At 45.6% G+C, this 20,417-nt stretch overlaps 1 protein-coding gene across 1 annotated transcript in view; it reads left to right on the top strand.

Moving 5' to 3' along the window:
• The window catches only part of fbxo34 (F-box protein 34), a 101,248-nt gene extending 81,048 nt beyond the window's left edge, over nt 1-20,200 (top strand). The window contains exons 3-4 of the mRNA XM_084308526.1: nt 17,588-18,603; nt 18,646-20,200. Coding sequence (XP_084164652.1) covers nt 17,588-18,603; nt 18,646-20,198 — 2,569 coding nt within the window. The 3' untranslated portion in view covers nt 20,199-20,200. The remainder of the gene's footprint in view (nt 1-17,587; nt 18,604-18,645) is intronic.
• Nucleotides 20,201-20,417: the final 217 nt, after the last annotated feature.

The following is a 20,417-nucleotide window of genomic DNA, read 5'->3' as shown; positions in this document are numbered from 1 at the left end:
AGCAGTTAAGGTGTTGATCAGCGTTTCCGTTAGCCGGTAATTACCGGTATTTGACCGGCAAAATCTGTTGAAGTCCGACATATTTAATCTCTCCGGTCATAATGTCCGGTGAAAATAATTCCCTCTAAGCACAATTTGATTATTTGAATTGTATTAAAATAGGCTAAAATTAAATAGCCTATGCGATGAACGAAACAATCATTACATTTGTTTCATCGTTGCTTCACCAAGCAGCCGGTCTAATAATGACATCGCTGTTGTCAGCGCGAGCTGGCTGCTGCTAGATTTGCGACAAGCATCCAGCTGCAGACACACAGAACCCGCCAGTTTTGCAGGCATAGTGCAGTACTCCAATTCAGCCATTGGCAATTCAGCTGTTGGGTGGGGGGCACTGTTGAGCGGTCCCCAGACCGGACCTGAAAAACACTGCTGCTCTGCGGGTCTGCAGCCAGCTCGCGCTGACAACAGCGATGTCATTATTAGACCGGCTGCTTGGTGAAGCAACGATGAAACAAATGTAATGATTGTTTCGTTCATCGCATAGGCTATTTAATTTTAGCCTATTTTAATACAATTCAAATAATCAAATTGTGCTTAGAGGGAATTATTTTCACCGGACATTATGACCAGCACCAAGTCGTTGGGAGGTGGAGATGATATACATCACGCAAACCCACGATAATGTTGCCGTCTCTCTCTGCCAAATTTCTCAGTTCTTCGCTTGATATAATTAATACAAATGTCCAATATAACGGAATTCGTTAGCTCATAAAAATGTGATTATAACAGACTGCTGTTTATTAATGTCGGGCAGACTGCCCACCGACACCTCAAGTCGGCAGCAGCACGAAGTCTCGAGGGACTTATTTTATTTGGAATATATTAATGACTACGCAAAATGAATACGCAAAAGTAGCCTAGTTTTAAGTTAAAATATTATAAATGCCTTGATGATGTCATTCTTTATATAGGCCTATCAATTGTTTTTAAGCTCAATAAACTCTGACCGGAATTTATCCCATTTGTCCGGTAGATTGAAATCTACCGGACACTCAGACCTGCAAAAAAAAATTCTAACGGAAACCCTGGTGTTGATACCATTCAGCACCACATATCTGTGTGAAGCTGGCTTTTCATACATGACAGCTCTGAAAACAAAATATAGGGCCAAGTTGAGCCTTGAGGATGACATGCGTGTTGCCTTGTCAAAGACTGACAGCAATAAAGACTGTTTGCTTATTTCCTATGTTCGCTTTGTAAATTCCCAGTCACTGAGTGAAGATCTGCTGTTTTGCAAATATGTCAAAAACAGAGCGACAGCTGATGAGCTCTTCAAAATTATTGACCGTTACCTGACGGAACATGGACTGAAATGGGAGAACTGTGTGGGCTTTTGCTCTGACGGTGCACAGGCCATGGCAGGGAAAAGGAGGGGGCTACACAGGCGCTCATCAAGGGGGTCTCGCCAAACGCGCAATGGACGCACTGTAAATGCACAGAGAGGCGCCAGCGTCAAGACAGCTTAGCCCTGAGCTGAATGAGGTTTTGACAGAAGTTATAAACGTGGTCAATTTCATCAAAACCTGACCCCTGAAAGCGTGCCTGTTCTCTGCGCTGTGTGAGGAGATAGGAGCTGACCATTCTGCAGTGCTGTTTCACAGTGAGGCAAGGTGGCTCTCGCGAGGGAAGGTGTTGTCAATTTGAAAGGTCACGATATTGGTGTTATTTCAATAAATTTAAACATGGCCCATTTCATGACTATTTTGTTGGGGCGAGGGGGGGGGCCCAAGATATTTTGGTCCGCCAAAGGGGGGCCTGACAGAAAAAGTTTGATAAGCACTGCCTTAGGCAATGATGGTGGGCACCAGAAGTAATACCAGCCACCCTCCAATAAACATCTCACAGCTGGAGTTCACCCTTCTGTGTGTCTTGTATAACCCTGACCTCAGAATGGACAGATCTAGGGCGGTCAGGTGGCGTAGCGGAGATTGCGCTCGTCACCAATGCAAGAGACTGCGGTCTCGACTCCCGGAGTCAGCATTGCCTTGACTTGGGCTGATCGCTATACACTAACCCGTTTGGCTGGGTTAGGGGGAGGGAAGTCACGGGTGGGAATCTGGCATTGTGGACGGGTCACAGGTCAGGTCTGGGCGCTTGCTCAGCGGAGGCAGGACTTGAAGGCAGCGTGACCTCCCACGCGTTACACTTCACCAATGAGAGTCCTCGCTGCCAGGTGAAAGAAGAGTCACTGGCTGTCACCGCAAGCGTGCGGATTACTTCAGGATTCCCTTGTACCGACCAGTAGGAGAACATGCGCACAACAAACAGGTAGGGGAGGGGGGGTATTGGCACAACAACTAAATTGGGACGGGGAGAAAACAGAGAAAAATCGGAGAAAGAGAGGATAAAAAAAAAAAAAGAATGGACAGCTCTGCGGTGTCTGAACACAGAGGCCTGGAGCAGCTGGAGGGAGAGAGAGGATCCGTTTGAGTTCTGCATAGGAGACGTTTTGAACTGTTTAGTGGTTGAGTTTAGAGTTGGGAGTTAGAATTATGGTTAGGCAGACAACCACGTGTTTGTGTGTACTGTGTGTGTGTGTATGTGTGAGGGAGAGAGAGGCATTGATTTTGAGACCGATTTTATTTGTGAGAGTTGTGTGGGAAGAAATTGGAGCTTTTGTCTGACTGGGATGTGTGTTTGTTTGTGTGAGAGACTGGGTTGTGTGTGTTTACTGTGTACATGAAGGAGAGAGAGTGAGGGGAGCATGTTTCTTGGTGTGTGTGTGTGTGTGTGTGTGTGTGTGTGTGTGTGTGTGTGTGTGTGTGTGTGTGTGTGTGTGTGTGTGTGTGTGTGTGTGTGTGTGTGTGTGTGTGTGTGTGTGTGTGTGTGTGTGTGTGTGTGTGTGTGTGTGTGTCTTGACTGGGTTGTGTGTTTACTGTGTACATGAAGGAGAGAGAGTGAGGCCTTGTCCAGACTTTGAACGATTTTGATCTGTTTCGTTTTCGTTTTGTTTGAAGGTTGGTTTCCGTAAAAACGAAAACGTCTCAAGATAATAAGTGCATGCCACAAATTTACAGAATAAATGTCTTTCCTGTTTTTTTTTATTTTGAAAACCCCCGACCGGAAGTGTTATAGTGTCTGTTGCTAGCAACTTGTGTCGGCCGGTTCTGTGCTTTTCGAGCTAACGTAACGTCATTAGTTTTCAAAGGAGAGGAGAGAAAGACCGCGGCTCACATGCAGCTCAAACTACCTGTTGGAATAAATTAATTGATTGATGTTTAACTTGTCCCTGTGTGTGTCCAGTAATTTCGACTAGCAAACGTTGTTATAACGTTACCTCAGAATACCACTGTCTATTGTATTTAGTTGGTTAGCTATTTAGCTAATGTGGATAGCATTTTGAATAGCATCAATGCTAGCTGGCTGGCTACAGCTTTTATTTACTAAATGATGGAGGCTTTTTAATCGTCAAGGTAAGAGAGGATTTTTCATGATCAACTGAAGGGGGTATGCTATGGAACAGTATGCTTGGCTACTACTTGGGTTCTCAGAAAAATTACATTTAGCTGTAAAAGCCCGATCAAGCTCTGTAACACAGCGACGAGATTTCTCGTTAGTTCATGCCAGCCGACGAGAAATCTAGTTTTTAATCGTTTTTTTTTATCGATTTCCATTCATGTTTCATCAATCTAGCCTCACGTTACCAGTGGCGATCTGCCTGAGCTCGAACAGGGAAAATACCGCCCCCTATCGTCTCTCCGGATGGTACTGCACCCCATTGGATTGCACTGAATGAAACGCATGGGGAAAAAAAGAGTCTGGATCCACATTTTACTTGTCAGGCAAGTCACCGGAGACAATCCCAGTCATCGCCCACCATCAGAACAGCGTGGAATATGTCTTTCGACCACCCAGAGTTGGATCAATAAACGCGATCGATATTTGGAATGGCGATCAGGAATTGGAATAATCTTTTTGGAGAACATCTGATCTGAGGTAAGGAATCTATTTTACCAGTATTGGGATAATCAGAGCTGTTTTCATATATCAACGTGTCCCATATGCGTGTGTGGCTGTGAGTGTGTAGCTGATCAGGAAATAAGATAATCGATTTTCAGCCCGCTTCTATAACGTGCATAAGTACACATATACTATCGATAATCTAGCGTTTATTTGAAAACGATTCATAAATAGGCCGAAAAATGACGACGTGTTTTGTGTATTACAGTAAAGCACGATTCCTGCAGAATCTTTTTTTTCTGCATGTTTAAAAAAAACGAGCGTTTTTCAAAATGGTATAAAACTGAAATGAACCAATTAAAAAAATAAAATAAAAAATCTGTTTAGACAATGTTGACCGCAAACAAGTCATTGATAAGCGACGGTCGTATTAGACACATAGCCATAATTTAAGATATAGTTTATGCATTCACAAATGTGAGCGCTCTGTCATTGAATAGAGCTTTGGCACTCAACAGGGTATATAGGACTGGCACGGCCGGCACGGAAAGTGTTAAGGGAGATGTCAATCTGTTGTCGACGGTGGTTGGTGATGTTTGGCTGAGTTTGCACATGCGGGTAAGGGAGAGGTGGGCTATATGCGTCATCGGTTCAGGAGAAGACGCGTATCGCTTGTAAAGATGGTGACGCAGTGGGGGGCGTCTTCAGAATTGTGCACTCTGGGAGCTGGTATCAGAAAGTACTGTCTTCAGGCTGCCAGAACGCAGTTCCGTGTGGCAGAACGATGCAAACGATCAAATACTTTGCCTAAAACGATTTTTTGTCTGGACATGGCCTGAGAGGAACATGTGTCTTGACTGGGTTGTGTGTTTACTGTGTGTACATGAAGGAGAGAGAGTGAGGGGAGGGGAGCATGTGTCTTGACTGGGTTGTGTGTTTACTGTGTGTACATGAAGGAGAGAGAGTGAGGGGAGCATGTGTCTTGACTGGGTTGTGTGTTTACTGTGTGTACATGAAGGAGAGAGTGAGTGGAGCATGTGTCTTGACTGGGTTGTGTGTTTACTGTGTGTACATGAAGGAGAGAGAGTGAGGGGAGCATGTGTCTTGACTGGGTTGTGTGTTTACTGTGTGTACATGAAGGAGAGAGAGTGAGAGGAGCATGTGTCTTGACTGGGTTGTGTGTTTACTGTGTGTACATGAAGGAGAGAGAGTGAGGGGAGCATGTGTCTTGACTGGGTTGTGTGTTTACTGTGTGTACATGAAGGAGAGAGTGAGGGGAGCATGTGTCTTGACTGGGTTGTGTGTTTACTGTGTGTGTGAGAGAGTGCTGGGTCAGAGCTTGTGTAAGAGCCCAGCTGTCTTAGCATCAGCTGTTCAGGTCACGTTATGCAACATTAGTAACTTTAGCTAGCAAGCTAATGTTAGCATCACGTTAAGACACATACTGTGTAATCGCAACGTCCTGGGTCGGAATCCGGTCATGTGTTGTCCTCCCCCATCTCTTCACCTGATGTCCTGTCAATAAGACTAATAAATATATATGCTGTAAATGTCATTCTAGAAAGCATTTCATTGGATGCTAAATTAGTATACGCCACAGTGTGCTGGATGACTCATCAATTTTTTTTTTTATTGTTTTCCAGGAAATTACAAACTCTAAAATGCCATTTAAAGAATACCTACAAAACAAATTGTTTGTCATTATTGGGACAGATACTGGCGTATAAGTGACATAAAATAACATAAACATCTATTTAGACCTCATGCAGCCTTTAAATCCATTCCAACGCCGTAGGAAACAAAGGAAGCCTGAGGTTTCCTCACTCGTGCAGAAATAACAGCACTTCAAAATCAACAAGGAGGTTCCATTCTTTCTAAACACATTAGTCTCCTCCTCCTCACATCTCTTTCTCGAAACTTGAAATTATCACAAACAATACTTGTCTCAACGGGTTTCACAAGCCTTAACCCTCAATAAAGATAAGGGGGGGGAAACCACAAAACCTTAAAGGGGAACTATCTTATAAATGGCCTTTTCCAGTGTTTAGCATTATTTTCTAGCTATGTGGACTTATATTAATAGGATCTATGTCTCTAATTCTCAATTTGGCACTTCTTCCAATTCTCATCTCACAATATTGTCCCTCACTCAAGTGAGTCATCTGAAATGTTGCGTATCTGTGACGTCAGAGGTTTACATCTGCATAATAACGCCCGCCCCATCTATGCTTGTAGCCAACTGCCAGCTATGCATCTATGCTTGTAGCCAACTGCCAGCTATGCATCTATGCTTGTAGCCTATAAATAAAATAAATATGTTTAAAATGAATAATATTTACTCATTTTAAGTGTTTGTGTTTCCAATGCACAATATAACGTTAATATATCAAATATAAATAATTGTTTTCATTAACAGGAAGTGACTCCTTTCCGTAGCCGCATTTCTCTCGGGCTGGACGCAATAGGCCTCTATTCTTTCCGTAGCTGCATTTCTCTCGGGCTGGACGCAATAGGCCTCTATTCTTTCCATAGCCGCATTTCTCTCGGGCTAGACGCAATAGGGCTTACAGTGGGCGTCCACTGGTTTCATCACTGTATCCGTCGCAGCCAATCAGTGCGTAACGCGCTGTGCGTTGAAATATGATGTATTATGATGGAAGCCGGGCGCTTTTCCAAGCGATCTATTATCATCTAAGCAAGCAGCGGCGATACTTTCCGTAGCCGCATTTCTCGGAGACGCTCTCTGATTGGCCGACGCCAGTATTTTCCGTAACCGCATTTCTCGGAGACGCTCTCTCTGATTGGCCGACGCCAGTTTCTGGTTAGGAAGTTAGTTAGTTAGTTACTCGATGCTGTTGTGTTGTGATGCAGTCACTCTGGACAGTGGATATACATCGACAACAACAGTCTGGGACTGTGGGACAGTGGACATTATACACTTTATCAAGCCCTCCGGCTGGACCACGTTTCAACTAAACAGTGAGTTAATGAGTTAATGCGGTCTCTCTCTGTCTCTCTGTCTCGCTCTCTCTCTCTCTCTCTCGCTCGCTCTCGCTCGCTCTCGCTCGCTCTCGCTCGCTCTCGCTCGCTCTCGCTCGCTCTCGCTCGCTCTCGCTCGCTCTCGCTCTCTCAACACAGCGTGTTAATTTTGCTGTGGGTATTGCATAATGAATGAATGGTAACTTGTTTAAAATGACAAGATAGGCCTATATATATGTGTTCATTATTGGATTGATGATCATACGTGTACTAGTGTAGTATGAATCAATTAACTCGACTTAACGTTGGTAGTAAAGGTAAAGTTTCATTAAAATGATAAATATATGCAATATATAATATAAAAATGCTAAATGCATGGGTCTTGTCTTTAATGTTAGCTTGCAAACTCAAATACTGTCTTGGTAAGCCTCATAATGAATTGTTTGGGGGAAAAAAGGAAAAACATTGTGATGTGTATCATGTATCGCCGAAAGGTCAGAAAATATCGTGATGTAATATTTAGGCATATCGCCCAGCCCTACGTTGGAGTGTATCTATCTATCCAAAGACATCAGCGAGGACGCAGGACTCCATAAGTAGCTTTTATTCAGCTTTACTGACTCTTTATCAGCTTTCCACAGACGACAAGAGATCACATACGTGACAATGGGTCTTCTTCACATAGACGGAGCCTAGTCTCAGGGTGGTAACCCCCCCCCCCCCCCCCTTCTTAGATCTGCAGCCAACACTTAACCCTTTCACTGCCACATGACAGAAGGTTAACCCTTTACTATCACACAGCCGACGGTCGCCTTCTGTGTATTGTCTCAGTGAAAAGGGTTAACCGTTTGGTAGTGCGGCAGTGAAAGGGTTAACTGAAAGAAGAAGAAAAAAAACTTGGGTGTACTGGGATCTATTTCAGAAATGTCCATTTCCAGTGAGAACTGTGTATGACCTCAGACTGTGGACCTGTGCGTATCTCACTGATTGTGGGGATCCATTTGGGATCATTATAGCCATAATCTTTTTTTTTTTTTTGTAAGAACTTGATCACCAGGTGCAAAACATCTGAGTTTGATATTTGTGTCATCATGATTCAGCTTTTTGTCTACGGTTTTCTTTCCCATCTTGGATTTCAAATCCGGGAGTAACAGGGGTCAAAGACGGACCTAGGCCTCCAGGACATCAGCCTCTCTTGCTGGGGGGGGGGGGGGGGGGGGACACAGGCCTGTGGTAATAATTAATAATAATAATAATAATAATAATAAGGGGCGGCTAGGTGGTGTAGTGGGCAAGGCACTCGCCACCAGTGTGGAGACGCTAGGATTCGCGTGTTCGAATCCAGCTCTCCACATTGTTTTCAGTTTAGCTGGTCGTCCGCAGTAATACACATTGGCCGTATTACGGGGAGGGAAACTGAAGGGTGGGGATCGGGCGTTGTGAACAAGCGACTCCTACAAGTCGGTTGGTGCGCCTGCGCAGTAGAATCAGGAAGTGTCGGGGGCAGCGTGAGCCTCCCACGCGTTACTCCTCGACACTGAGAGATCGAGCTGCGCAGGTGAAAAGATGCGACTGCTGTTACCTCAAGTACCGGAGGGGACTTGTGCTATGTATGACTTAGTCCACATTGCAGCCGGCTTGTGGGAGGCAAGAAACAGCGTTCGTGACAGGGGAGGGTTGAATTGGATGATACGAAATTGGGATGGGAGAAAATATAGAAAAATGGGAGAAAAAGTGGATAAAAAAATAATAATAATAATAATAATAATAATAATAATAATAATAATAATAATAATAATAATAATAATAATAATAATAATAAACTTTATTTGTATAGCACCTTTCATACAGAAACTGCAGCTCAAAGTGCTTCACGACAGAAAATAAGACATAAAATGAGCACATTAAGTGCAGACATAAAATCACAGTTTTTCACATTAGGATCCAACATCCCAACAGGCCACCTTGTTTATCGTTTGATTCAGTTTTAAATAGACAATAATAAAATAGACAGAGTAAAATAGTGCAGTGCAATACAATTGTAGAATAGATTAAAAAATATATATATTTTACAGTGCAATAAAATTGTTCTGGATTACTGTTCAACAGTTCAAAGTCGTCTTTACCTTCTCTGTTTGGTATCCACAGTTTAAAACTCGACAGTCTTCCCTCCTGTTTAATATAATGGTTTATATAATATATATAATATAAATATAATTATAAATTATAATAAAATTATATTGTATAATGGTAGAGGGTGGGGTGATTATAACCAAAACGGGAATCTGCACACTTCACTTTAGTTCCCAAGCTCTCCCGTCCTCATCTTCATCCCCTCCTCCTCCTCTTCATCTCGTCCTCCTCCTCTTCATCCCCTCTTTGAAGGTCTGAGCCGTCGGTTCAGAGGATCCGTCTGATGGGATGATGAAAAGAGGCCGAAGTCACACATTTAATTCCATTTTTTTTACTCATAATCTTCAAACCGGCGAGTGGCATTATCACTCTGCAACATCTGGGGATGTGTCTCACTGGTTCCATGACCGATCGCTGTACTTACTGGATATACATTCATCCATTTAGGACGGGAATCGACCACGAGGAACATCTCCCCTGAAGTCCCTCTCATGAAGTCGAGTCCGCGGCTTCTCTGGCCGTTCCCAGGGATGGTGCTCTAGGAGGAGACAGTAGGAGGAGACAGTAGGAGAGGACTGTAGGAGGAGACAGTAGGAGGAGACGGTAGGAGGAGACAGTAGGAGGAGACAGTAGGAGAGGACTGTAGGAGGAGACAGTAGGAGGAGACGGTAGGAGGAGACAGTAGATATGTATCATTAAAGTTAAGTGACTGTTACTTTTGTAGCAGTAGTTCAATGTCGCTGCCTTTTTTATTAGGCCTAGTTGTTCGCTACAACTTTGCCACAGTAGGCATTAATCACTTAATAGTTCACATGTCTGTGTCCCATTCCCGTTTGCACACGCAGATACATGCACACAGTGGGCCAGTGACTTTGGTGGTATGTGCTATTGCACAGATGTGTTTCCCGTTCCCGTTTGCACATGCACGCACAGTACAAATATACATTTATTTTTTAACAAAAAAAAAAAACTGTTACTTGAAATATTTTCACTGTGCTCTGTTTCTTTGTGTGCTCCTAAATTTTTTCATTTTGGAGCACATGTGCTCCTTGGGGAAAAGGTTAGCATAGAGCCCTGTACAGGACTGAGAGGGGGCTGGTACATGACAGAGGGGGGCTGGTACATGACTAAGATGGGGCTGTGGTACATGACTGAGAGGGGGGCTGGTACATGACTGAGATGGGGCTGTGGTACATGACTGAGATGGGGCTGTGGTACATGACTGAGATGGGGCTGTGGTACATGACTGAGATGGGGCTGTGGTACATGACTGAGATGGGGCTGTGGTACATGACTGAGAGGGGGCTGTGGTACATGACTGAGAGGGGGCTGTGGTACATGGCTGAGATGGGGCTGTGGTACATGACTGAGAGGGGGCTGGTAGTTGACTGAGAGGGGGCTGGTATACATGACTGAGAGGGGGCTGGTATACAGGACTGAGAGGGGGCTGGTATACAGGACTGAGAGGGGGCTGGTATACAGGACTGAGAGGAGGCTGGTATACAGGACTGAGAGGGGGCTGGTATACAGGACTGAGAGGGGGCTGGTATACAGGACTGAGAGGGGGCTGGTATACATGACTGAGAGGAGGCTGGTATACAGGACTGAGAGGGGGCTGGTATACATGACTGAGAGGAGGCTGGTATACATGACTGAGAGGAGGCTGGCTGGTACATGACTGAGAGGGGGCTGGTACATGACTGAGAGGGGGCTGGTACATGACTGAGAGGGGGCTGGCTGGTACATGACTGAGAGGGGGCTGGTACATGACTGAGACGGGGCTGGTACCATGTATTGTGCATCATTGTAGGTCAAACCATTAAAAAGTTAATTTCCATGGCAGCCATTTTGGATTTTGGTCTCTCACAAATTTCCCCCGCCTTTTTAAAAAATACACCCCGGCTAAATTAGTTTATTAACCCTCCTAGATGACAAATCCATTGAGAAACGAAGTGCCACAGATGACCCAACTACTAGGTCCATATCGTATCATCATAATATTATTTAAAAAATCATTAGGATAAGGGTTCCCTTGATAAAGATGCATGAAAAGGCTGTATACAACACCTGTAGCTCAAAAAAAACTGCTTTTTTTATTTGATTAGATTTGTATTTGGAAATTAAAAACACATCATAAATTATCTTGACCAATTTGTATTCCTGAGGATATCACCTAAAAGCATTAATTAAAACTAGGGATGTCCGATATTATCGGCCTACCGATATTATCGGCCGATATTGGCATAAAAATGTGATATCGGAAAATATCGGTATGTTTAATTTTTTTTATTTATTGTCAAAGTATGCATAATGTTGTGTTAATTACACGACAAGAGATATGTAATGTTAATTACCTGAAATTATTCAGTTTTTTGGGGGGGGGGGGGACCCTGCATATATCGGTTGATATCGGTATCGGAAATTAAGAGTTGGACAATATCGGTATATCGGTATCGGTAAAAAAGCCAATATCGAGCATCCTAAAACACTTATTTCCAAGGTGGTCCTCGATGGAAGACATAAAAACACAGCACATATAGCCTACTCTCTACTGCAAATTTTTGCTCAACTGCAAAAATGTATGCCTACTTATGTATTAGCCTACAGGGAAAAACACATTCACAACAGGCAGCAAAGTATGGATAATAAGTAGGGCTGACCTTCAATAAAAAAAAAATGGAATTCGAAGCTTCAGGGCCGAGATTCGATTTTAATTCGAAGCTTCGAGATAAAAAATAAAATAAATGTTATTTCTTTTTTATTATTTTTTTTTTAATGTTGTGGGACTTGTACAGCACTTTGTTTAACTTTGTCAGTGCTGTAAAGTTTGTAAGCAGTCATTTGAGGCTTTATAAAAGCAGCACAATGAACACAAATCTGTCAGTGCCGAGTCCGACCTCATCTTAAATAACAAACAGCATTGCTTGTTGTAGTTAACAAAGGGAGGCAGAGTTGATTTAGCAAAAATAAATAAAAAATCATATATATATATATATATATATTTTTTTTTTATAATCTCATTTTATTTTCATATTCGAATCCCATGCCCATCGAACAAAGCTTCGAAGTATTTAAGACAGCCCTAGTAATACGGTAACTATTAGGATATATATGCTATATGGTATGGATTACTTACTCTTATAACTTATTACTATCTGTGGTAGCTCTAGTCTCCACCTACACAAATTGTTTTTGTGCTGTCTATTGATCATGCACCTTCACTTAACTAGGTCAAACTCTCCAAACAAACAAGCACACCATTGATTTAATTGCCATATAAATCACATACAAAGATCTAACTATTACTCCTCTCTGAACATGAATATAAAACAAGAAGGTGATCTATTAACTGTGTAAACCTTATGCAATATTCATCATTGATATTTGAATACTTGAAATATGTATGAACTGAGTAGTTAGTATCAAATGAAATAAGATGGAACGGCTCCATGCATTCATTGAATAAACAACTATTTGCTCATTACCAGTATGGTATTGTTTAAATTGTACAGCTTTTTGCACATCTTTGTCAGGGAATTCCAACAATTCTGGACCTGAATGTACCAGTTAATTGTAATCATCTCTCTCTCCTTATAGTCAAGCCAGGTTGTGGAGGAGAGAGACAGGGATGAACAGGCTATAGACTACTTTGCCCGTCCTGAGCCTGCTATGATGCAGATGTTTTTACATCACCACAAGATTCAGCCAAGAGTGAGTGAGTACACTGGTCCACTTGCACTGGTACACTTGTCCATGGCACTTACTACCCAGCTTTGTAGTGGTTTAGGGGAATAGTACAGTAGGTACGCATATTTAAGTATAACATGGTGTATCCAGATTATCCTCCAGTATAACATGGTGTATCCAGATTATCCTCCAGTATAACATGGTGTATCCAGATTATCCTCCAGTATAACATGATGTATCCAGATTATCCTCCAGTATAACGTGGTGTATCCAGATTATCCTCCAGTATAACATGGTGGTGTATCCAGATTATCCTCCAGTATAACGTGGTGTATCCAGATTATCCTCCAGTATAACATGGTGTATCCAGATTATCCTCCAGTATAACATGATGTATCCAGATTATCCTCCAGTATAACATGATGGTGTATCCAGATTATCCTCCAGTATAACATGATGGTGTATCCAGATTATCCTCCAGTATAACATGATGGTGTATCCAGATTATCCTCCAGTATAACATGATGTATCCAGATTATCCTCCAGTATAACATGGTGTATCCAGATTATCCTCCAGTATAACGTGGTGTATCCAGATTATCCTCCAGTATAACGTGGTGTATCCAGATTATCCTCCAGTATAACATGATGGTGTATCCAGATTATCCTCCAGTATAACGTGGTGTATCCAGATTATCCTCCAGTATAACATGGTGTATCCAGATTATCCTCCAGTATAACGTGGTGGTGTATCCAGATTATCCTCCAGTATAACATGGTGTATCCAGGTTATCCTCCAGTATAACGTGGTGTATCCAGATTATCCTCCAGTATAACATGGTGTATCCAGATTATCCTCTAGTATAACATGGTGTATCCAGATTATCCTCTAGTATAACATGGTGTATCCAGATTATCCTCCAGTATAACATGGTGTATCCAGATTATCCTCTAGTATAACATGGTGTATCCAGATTATCCTCCAGTATAACATGGTGTATCCAGATTATCCTCTAGTATAACATGGTGTATCCAGATTATCCTCCAGTATAACATGGTGTATCCAGATTATCCTCCAGTATAACATGGTGTATCCAGATTATCCTCCAGTATAACATGGTGTATCCAGATTATCCTCCAGTATAACATGATGGTGTATCCAGATTATCCTCCAGTATAACATGATGTATCCAGATTATCCTCCAGTATAACATGGTGTATCCAGATTATCCCCCAGTATAACATGGTGTATCCAGATTATCCTCTAGTATAACATGGTGTATCCAGATTATCCTCTAGTATAACATGGTGTATCCAGATTATCCTCCAGTATAACATGGTGTATCCAGATTATCCTCTAGTATAACATGGTGTATCCAGATTATCCTCCAGTATAACATGGTGTATCCAGATTATCCTCCAGTATAACATGGTGTATCCAGATTATCCTCCAGTATAACATGATGGTGTATCCAGATTATCCTCCAGTATAACATGATGTATCCAGATTATCCTCCAGTATAACATGGTGTATCCAGATTATCCTCCAGTATAACATGATGGTGTATCCAGATTATCCTCCAGTATAACATGGTGTATCCAGATTATCCTCCAGTATAACATGGTGTATCCAGATTATCCTCCAGTATAACATGATGGTGTATCCAGATTATCCTCCAGTATAACATGGTGTATCCAGATTATCCTCCAGTATAACATGATGTATCCAGATTATCCTCCAGTATAACATGGTGTATCCAGATTATCCTCCAGTATAACATGATGGTGTATCCAGATTATCCTCCAGTATAACATGGTGTATCCAGATTATCCTCCAGTATAACATGGTGTATCCAGATTATCCTCCAGTATAACATATAATTATCCAGAAACACCAGTGAGGACTCAGGACTGAGTAGCTGCTCTTTAGCTTCACGACAAACACTTTTACACAGCCGCCTGTTGCAGATGGGATTATCTCCAACTCAGGAGGTAGAGCGGTCATCCGGTAATCGGAAGGTTCCCTGTTCTATTCCCGCTACTCCCGGCAGCGTGTCGAAGTGTCCTCGAGCAAGACACTTAACCCCCTAACTGCTCCCGATGAACAGGGTCGGCACCTCGCACGGCCGCCGCCGCCGTCGGTGTGTGAACGTGTGAGTGAATGGGTCAAATGTGAGGAACAAAATTGTAAAGTGCTTTGGATAAAAGCTTTTATATTATAAATGCAGTCCACTTAACATTGCACCGTTATTCTGCCTCGCCGGTGGAGAACGGAGTGGGGGGGGGGGGGGGCGTTGTTCTGGCATTAAGCCAGACTCTCTCTTGACTAAGCCAGCAGCAGAGGTCGTCACATTGCCGAATCGACATGTGTAAAAGTGACAGCCGGCATGCCTTGACCACGCCCCCCAGCTAGGTCACTGGTCCCCCCAACTGCTCATCTCCTGTCCTCCAGCTGTCTGGCATCTGTTTAACCCTTTCACTGCCACACGACAGAAGGTTAACCCTTTACTATCACACAACCGATGGTCACCGGCTGCCGTGTGGCGGTGAAAGGGTTAACCCTCTGTGTATTGTCACAGTGAACGGTCGTAGTTACATCAACACTGTGCTGTCAGAATGATCTTGTGTTTGCAGGTTAAGTATTTAAAGATGAACCATTAGCCGGCCTCCATTGTGTAGGAGAGCTGCCAGAGAGCTGCTGTCTCGGTTTTAGTTGTTTGTGGCACATTTTTTATATACGCTGCGCCTGCAATGTTTTAACTCTTAAACACTGTTCCTATTGATTGATGTTTGCACTGCTTTGTGTTGATGCTGTTGCCAGGGGCGAGGAGCCAAGAAACCAAATAATCGCACTCTAAAAGGATAGGGATGTATCGTGTGACAAAATAAACATAAAAAACCTGAAACTTAAAACTATCACAATACATGTCTCAACAGGCTTCACAAGCCTTAACCCTTAATAAAGATAAGGGTGAAAAACGACTCCCTCAAAACCTTAATAGGACAAAAGGGAAGACGCCTCAGAAGGGAAATTCAAAATGAGATCCTCCTCAACATGGAGGGTCAGGCCTGCGGGAGATGTTGACATGACAACCTCTTTCTCCTCTTGTCCTCTTTGCTCTCTTCTTGCTTTGTTTTTGTAGTAGTAGTAGTAATAGTGGTGGTGGTGGTAGTGGTGGTGGTAGTAGTAATAGTAGTGGTGGTGGTAGTAGTAATAGCAGTAGTGGTGGTAGTAGTAATAGTAGTGGTGGTAGTAGTAATAGTAGTAGTAATGGTGGTGGTAGTAGTAATAGTGGTGGTGGTAGTAGTAATGGTGGTGGTGGTGGTAGTAGTAGTAATAGAGTTGGTGGTGGTAGTAGTAGTAATAGTGGTAGTGGTGGTGGTAGTAGTAGTAATCGTGGTGGTGGTAGTAATAGCAGTAGTAGTAATAGTGGTGGTGGTGGTAGTAGTAGTAATAGTGGTGGTGGTGGTGGTGGTAGTAATAGCAGTAGTAGTAATAGTGGTGGTGGTGGTAGTAGTAGTAATAGTTGGTGGTGGTGGTAGTAGTAGTAATAGTGGTAGTGGTGGTGGTAGTAATAGTAGTAATAGCAGTAGTAGTAATAGTGGTGGTGGTAGTACTAGTAGTAATAGTGGTAGTGGTGGTGGTAGTAATAGTGGTGGTGGTGGTAGTAGTAGTAATAGTGGTGGTGGTGGTAATAGTGGTAGTGGTGGTGGTAGTAATAGCAGTAGTAGTAATAGTAGTTAGTGGTGGTAGTAGTAGTAATGGTGGTGGTGGTAGTAATGGTGGTGGTGGTAGTAATGGTGGTGGTGGTAGTAATGGTGGTGGTGGTAGTAATAGCAGTAGTAGTAATAGTAGTTGGTGGTGGTGGTGGTAGTAATAGTAGTAGTAGTGGCACTTCTATCAATACCCCAAATGAAAAAAAAACGAACTAACCCTAACTAACCTTACTGTCATGCACTAATTTACTAACCTACCGGTACATTGTAAGTAAGTAAGTATTTATTGTAGCACTCAGCACTTTGATGAACATTGTTACTCAGCTGATAGAGTTGTGCCCTTCCTGACCTGATGACTTGTCGGATAAAAGCGTCAGCTAAATGACTAAATTAAAATGTAAATGTAGTGGTGGTGGTAGTGGTGGTGGTAGTAATAGTGGTTGTGGTGGTGGTGGTGGTAGTAGTGGTAATATTTTATTCAGTCATCACACACAATACAATAATGCACAATCATTCCAGACCGTCAACAGTCTTTCATTTTTGCAGTGACTGAAATGATACAGGCTGAAGCATAATGCTTATTATTCTTATTTCTTTGTCTCTCTCTGAATATATCTTTCTTCCCCGTCTCTCTCTCTCATACTCATTACCATCTCTCTCTCTCTCTCTCTCTCTCTCTCTCTCTCTCTCTCTCTCTCTCTCTCTCTCTCTCTCTCTCTCTCTCTCTCAGTAAAACTCTATTTTACTGCCACATCTTAGTTTATATTGATTAGGAGGAGGATTGTTACCGTGAGTAGAGGAAGGAGTTACTCTACTCGCTGGCGTCACCTGAGACGCCACAACACAACGGAGGGAGTCCAGGAGGCCATGTTGTGCGTTTTCGTTGGCATTTGGTTTTGAGTTAACCATAGCTATTCTGTCAAATGCAAAAAGAGTGAAAGCGATTGAGGAAGAGGGAGAGCTAATATTTTCAAGTGGACGTCTGTTCGCCTCCATTGGTGTCTCTGTTGATCATCTCGATGCAACTCAATCGCAAATCAAATATACATTTAAGATTCAGCCAGACTTAATCTTAATGTCTCTCTCTCTCTCTCTCTCTCTCTACCTCTAGGTCGACCATGCACCTCAAGCCATACCCCAAGCTGGTGAAGAGCGAGCTCCGGCTGGAGCCAGGGGGTGTCCAGGGTCCTGCCCAGAGAGGGAGTCACCATGTGGGGCAACAGGGAGCTCTGCTCAGGGCGGACCGGGGCGTCCGGCAGGCATGCATCACCCGCGCCGTCAACGGATCGCCCAGCAACAATAACCAGGGGAACGTGGGCGGGGTCGGAAGTGGCGGGCGGTACCCTTTCAGCGTGATCTCGACCAATACGCTCAGGCGAAGTAACCCCGTAAACAACAACAGTAATGTACACAACCTTAACAACAACGCAGGCTCGCACCGGCTCAGCCACCAGGGGGAGTTCTACACCACCTGGGCGCGCAAGGCCAGGATCTCCTCCTCCTCCACCACCACCACCACCACATCTACCTTCACCACCTCGCTGCTCTTCCTCTCCTCCTCCGCCCCCATGGGCTCCGAGAACGACGGCCCCCTGAGTCTGTACCAGTCCGGCGGGGAGGACGGAGAGGGGGGCCCGCTGGACATCTGGGCCGTCATCAAACCGGGGAACACCAAGGAGAAGATCGCCATCTTCGCCTCGGCCTCGGGGAGAACCGACGGCGGCGGCAGCGAGACCGACTGCAGTGACGGGAGTTTGAGCGGGAATCTGAACGTCCGCTGCGGCTCCAGCGGCGGGGACCCTGCGCCGGACACTGAGGGTTCAGGCCCCCCGCCCCCTGTGTCGGCGCCGTCGCGCTCGGTGACCATGAAGGTGAAGGGCAGCTGGGAAGGGGAGGGCACCACGGCCAAGCGGCGGAGGAGGTCGGGCGGCGGACACCATCACCACAATCACCACCACCACCATCACCACCTCCTCCTCCTCCAAGACCAGAGAACCAAGGAGCCCCCGCAACAGGGCCACGCACCCGCAGAGGTCACCCCAGCCAAGGTGGCCCTCGGCCAGCCACCTCGCGTGCCCGAGGGCGGGGTGACCGAAGGCGAGAGTCCAGCGGTGGGGGAGGAGGAGGAGGAGGAGGAGGTGGTGGTGGTGGTGGTGGAGGAGGGAGGAGAGGGAGAGGAGGGAGGGAAGACCGTCTCTGTGGTGGAGATGGTAGCGTTCCTGGAGCAGAGGGCCAACGAGCAACAGCAGCAGCTGGACTCCAAGCCGGTGGTGGTTTCTGTCCAGCGGAGCTCCACTAGCATCACTTTATCCAAGGCTCCTGCTCCTCCAGTCACAGACCCAGCAGGGGGCGAGGAGGAGGAGGAGGAGGAGGAGTGTGTGAGGGTGTCCGACATGGTGGCCAAGCTGGAGTCTGAGTGCCTGAAGAGACGGTGTGTGGTGGGAGGGGATCTCTCCCGGAACAACAGCCTGAGGAGGACGGTGGGCCGCGTGCTACTGGCCGGAGCGGACGCCTGCTCAGTGTCCGCTCGGCCACCCTCTCCATCACCACTGGACGTGCAGAGCCTGGCCCCCTCCTTCAGCTCCGGTGTGAGGCCAGCCAGCCCCGTGGTCGAACCCAGAAACAAGTGCGTTTCCCACGATTCAGCCCTCGCTTCACCCTCCTCCCGTGCGCCGGTCTCCCCTGATGTCGCCGCGAGCTGTGAAGCTCCGGTCCTGGGCGGAGAGGCCATGGAGAGCAGCGTCGAGGCCGGAGGAAGGTGCCTGAGCCTGGGGAGCACCGTGGGGGAGCCACATACCCAGTATCACTCCCAGTCCTGTGTACACTTAAAGCTCCAGAGCCCATCTGAAGCCACGCTCCGGCTCCAACCCCGCCAGCCAAGCACAGACTCTCCTAGTCAGGCTGAGTCCAAGGAGCCTCTTCCGGGCATGCTGTTCTTCTCTCCGCTCTCCCAGCCCCCCGGGTCCGAGTCGCACACGCTGTCCCACCCTGCCCAGCCCTCCTCCCACCCACACGCAGCCACAGACTCTGAACTCTGTTTAACCTTTAACCTGGAAGCTGTCATCATCTCTCCTCCCATCCTCCTGCTTCCACAGTCTCCCTCACGCGTCGAGAACTCTGAAAACAAAAGGGAGGAAACGAGTATAAAAGACCACGGCGGGGAGGACGTGGAGCTAGAGGAGGAGGAGGAGGAAGGCGGTGCCAGCCGGGAGTCCTCCATCGTGCCTTTCCCGCTGCGCCGCATGGTGTCTCACGAGTTCCTGGAGATGCGCTTCAAGATCCAGCTCCTCCTGGAGCCGCAGCAGTACCTGGCCTACCTCCCCGACCACATCGTGGTCCAGATCTTCTCCCTGCTGCCCACGCAGAGCCTGGTGGCCCTCAAGTGCACCTGCCTCTACTTCAAGTTTGTCATCGAGCACTACGGCGTGCGGCCCGCCGACTCCCTCTGGGTGTGCGACTCGCGCTACCGCGACGACCCGTGCAAGCAGTGCAAGCGGCGCTACGGCCGCGGCGACGTGTCCCTCTGCCGCTGGCACCACAAGCCCTACTGCCAGGCCATGCCGTACGGCCCCGGCTTCTGGATGTGCTGCCACGGCGCGCGCAGGGACACGGTCGGCTGCAACGTGGGTCTCCACGACAACCGCTGGGTGCCGGCCTTCCACAGCATCAACATGCCAATCTACAAGAGAAACAGAGACCCTGAGGAGGAGGCGGCGGCCTAGGCCTGCTGACTGTTGGGGGGAGGGGGGGTGGGTAGTGATGTCTGTGAGCTTGCCTATGAGGGCTTAATCATTGTGTGTGTGTGTGTGTGTGCGTGTGTGTGCCTTGCTCTTGCCATAAGCGCATGTACATTTAATTGTTGTTTGGGGATTCAAAGAGCAACCTGGTTGCTAAGTACTGATTTAACGACAAGGAATGAGGAATGATGCCCCTGCCTGTTC

Source organism: Notolepis coatsorum, assembly GCF_963971535.1.
Source record: "Notolepis coatsorum genome assembly, chromosome: 2".
NCBI lineage: Eukaryota > Metazoa > Chordata > Actinopteri > Aulopiformes > Paralepididae > Notolepis > Notolepis coatsorum.
The sequence above is the reverse complement of the archived record's forward strand: the minus strand, read 5'-3'. Positions and strand labels throughout refer to the sequence as shown.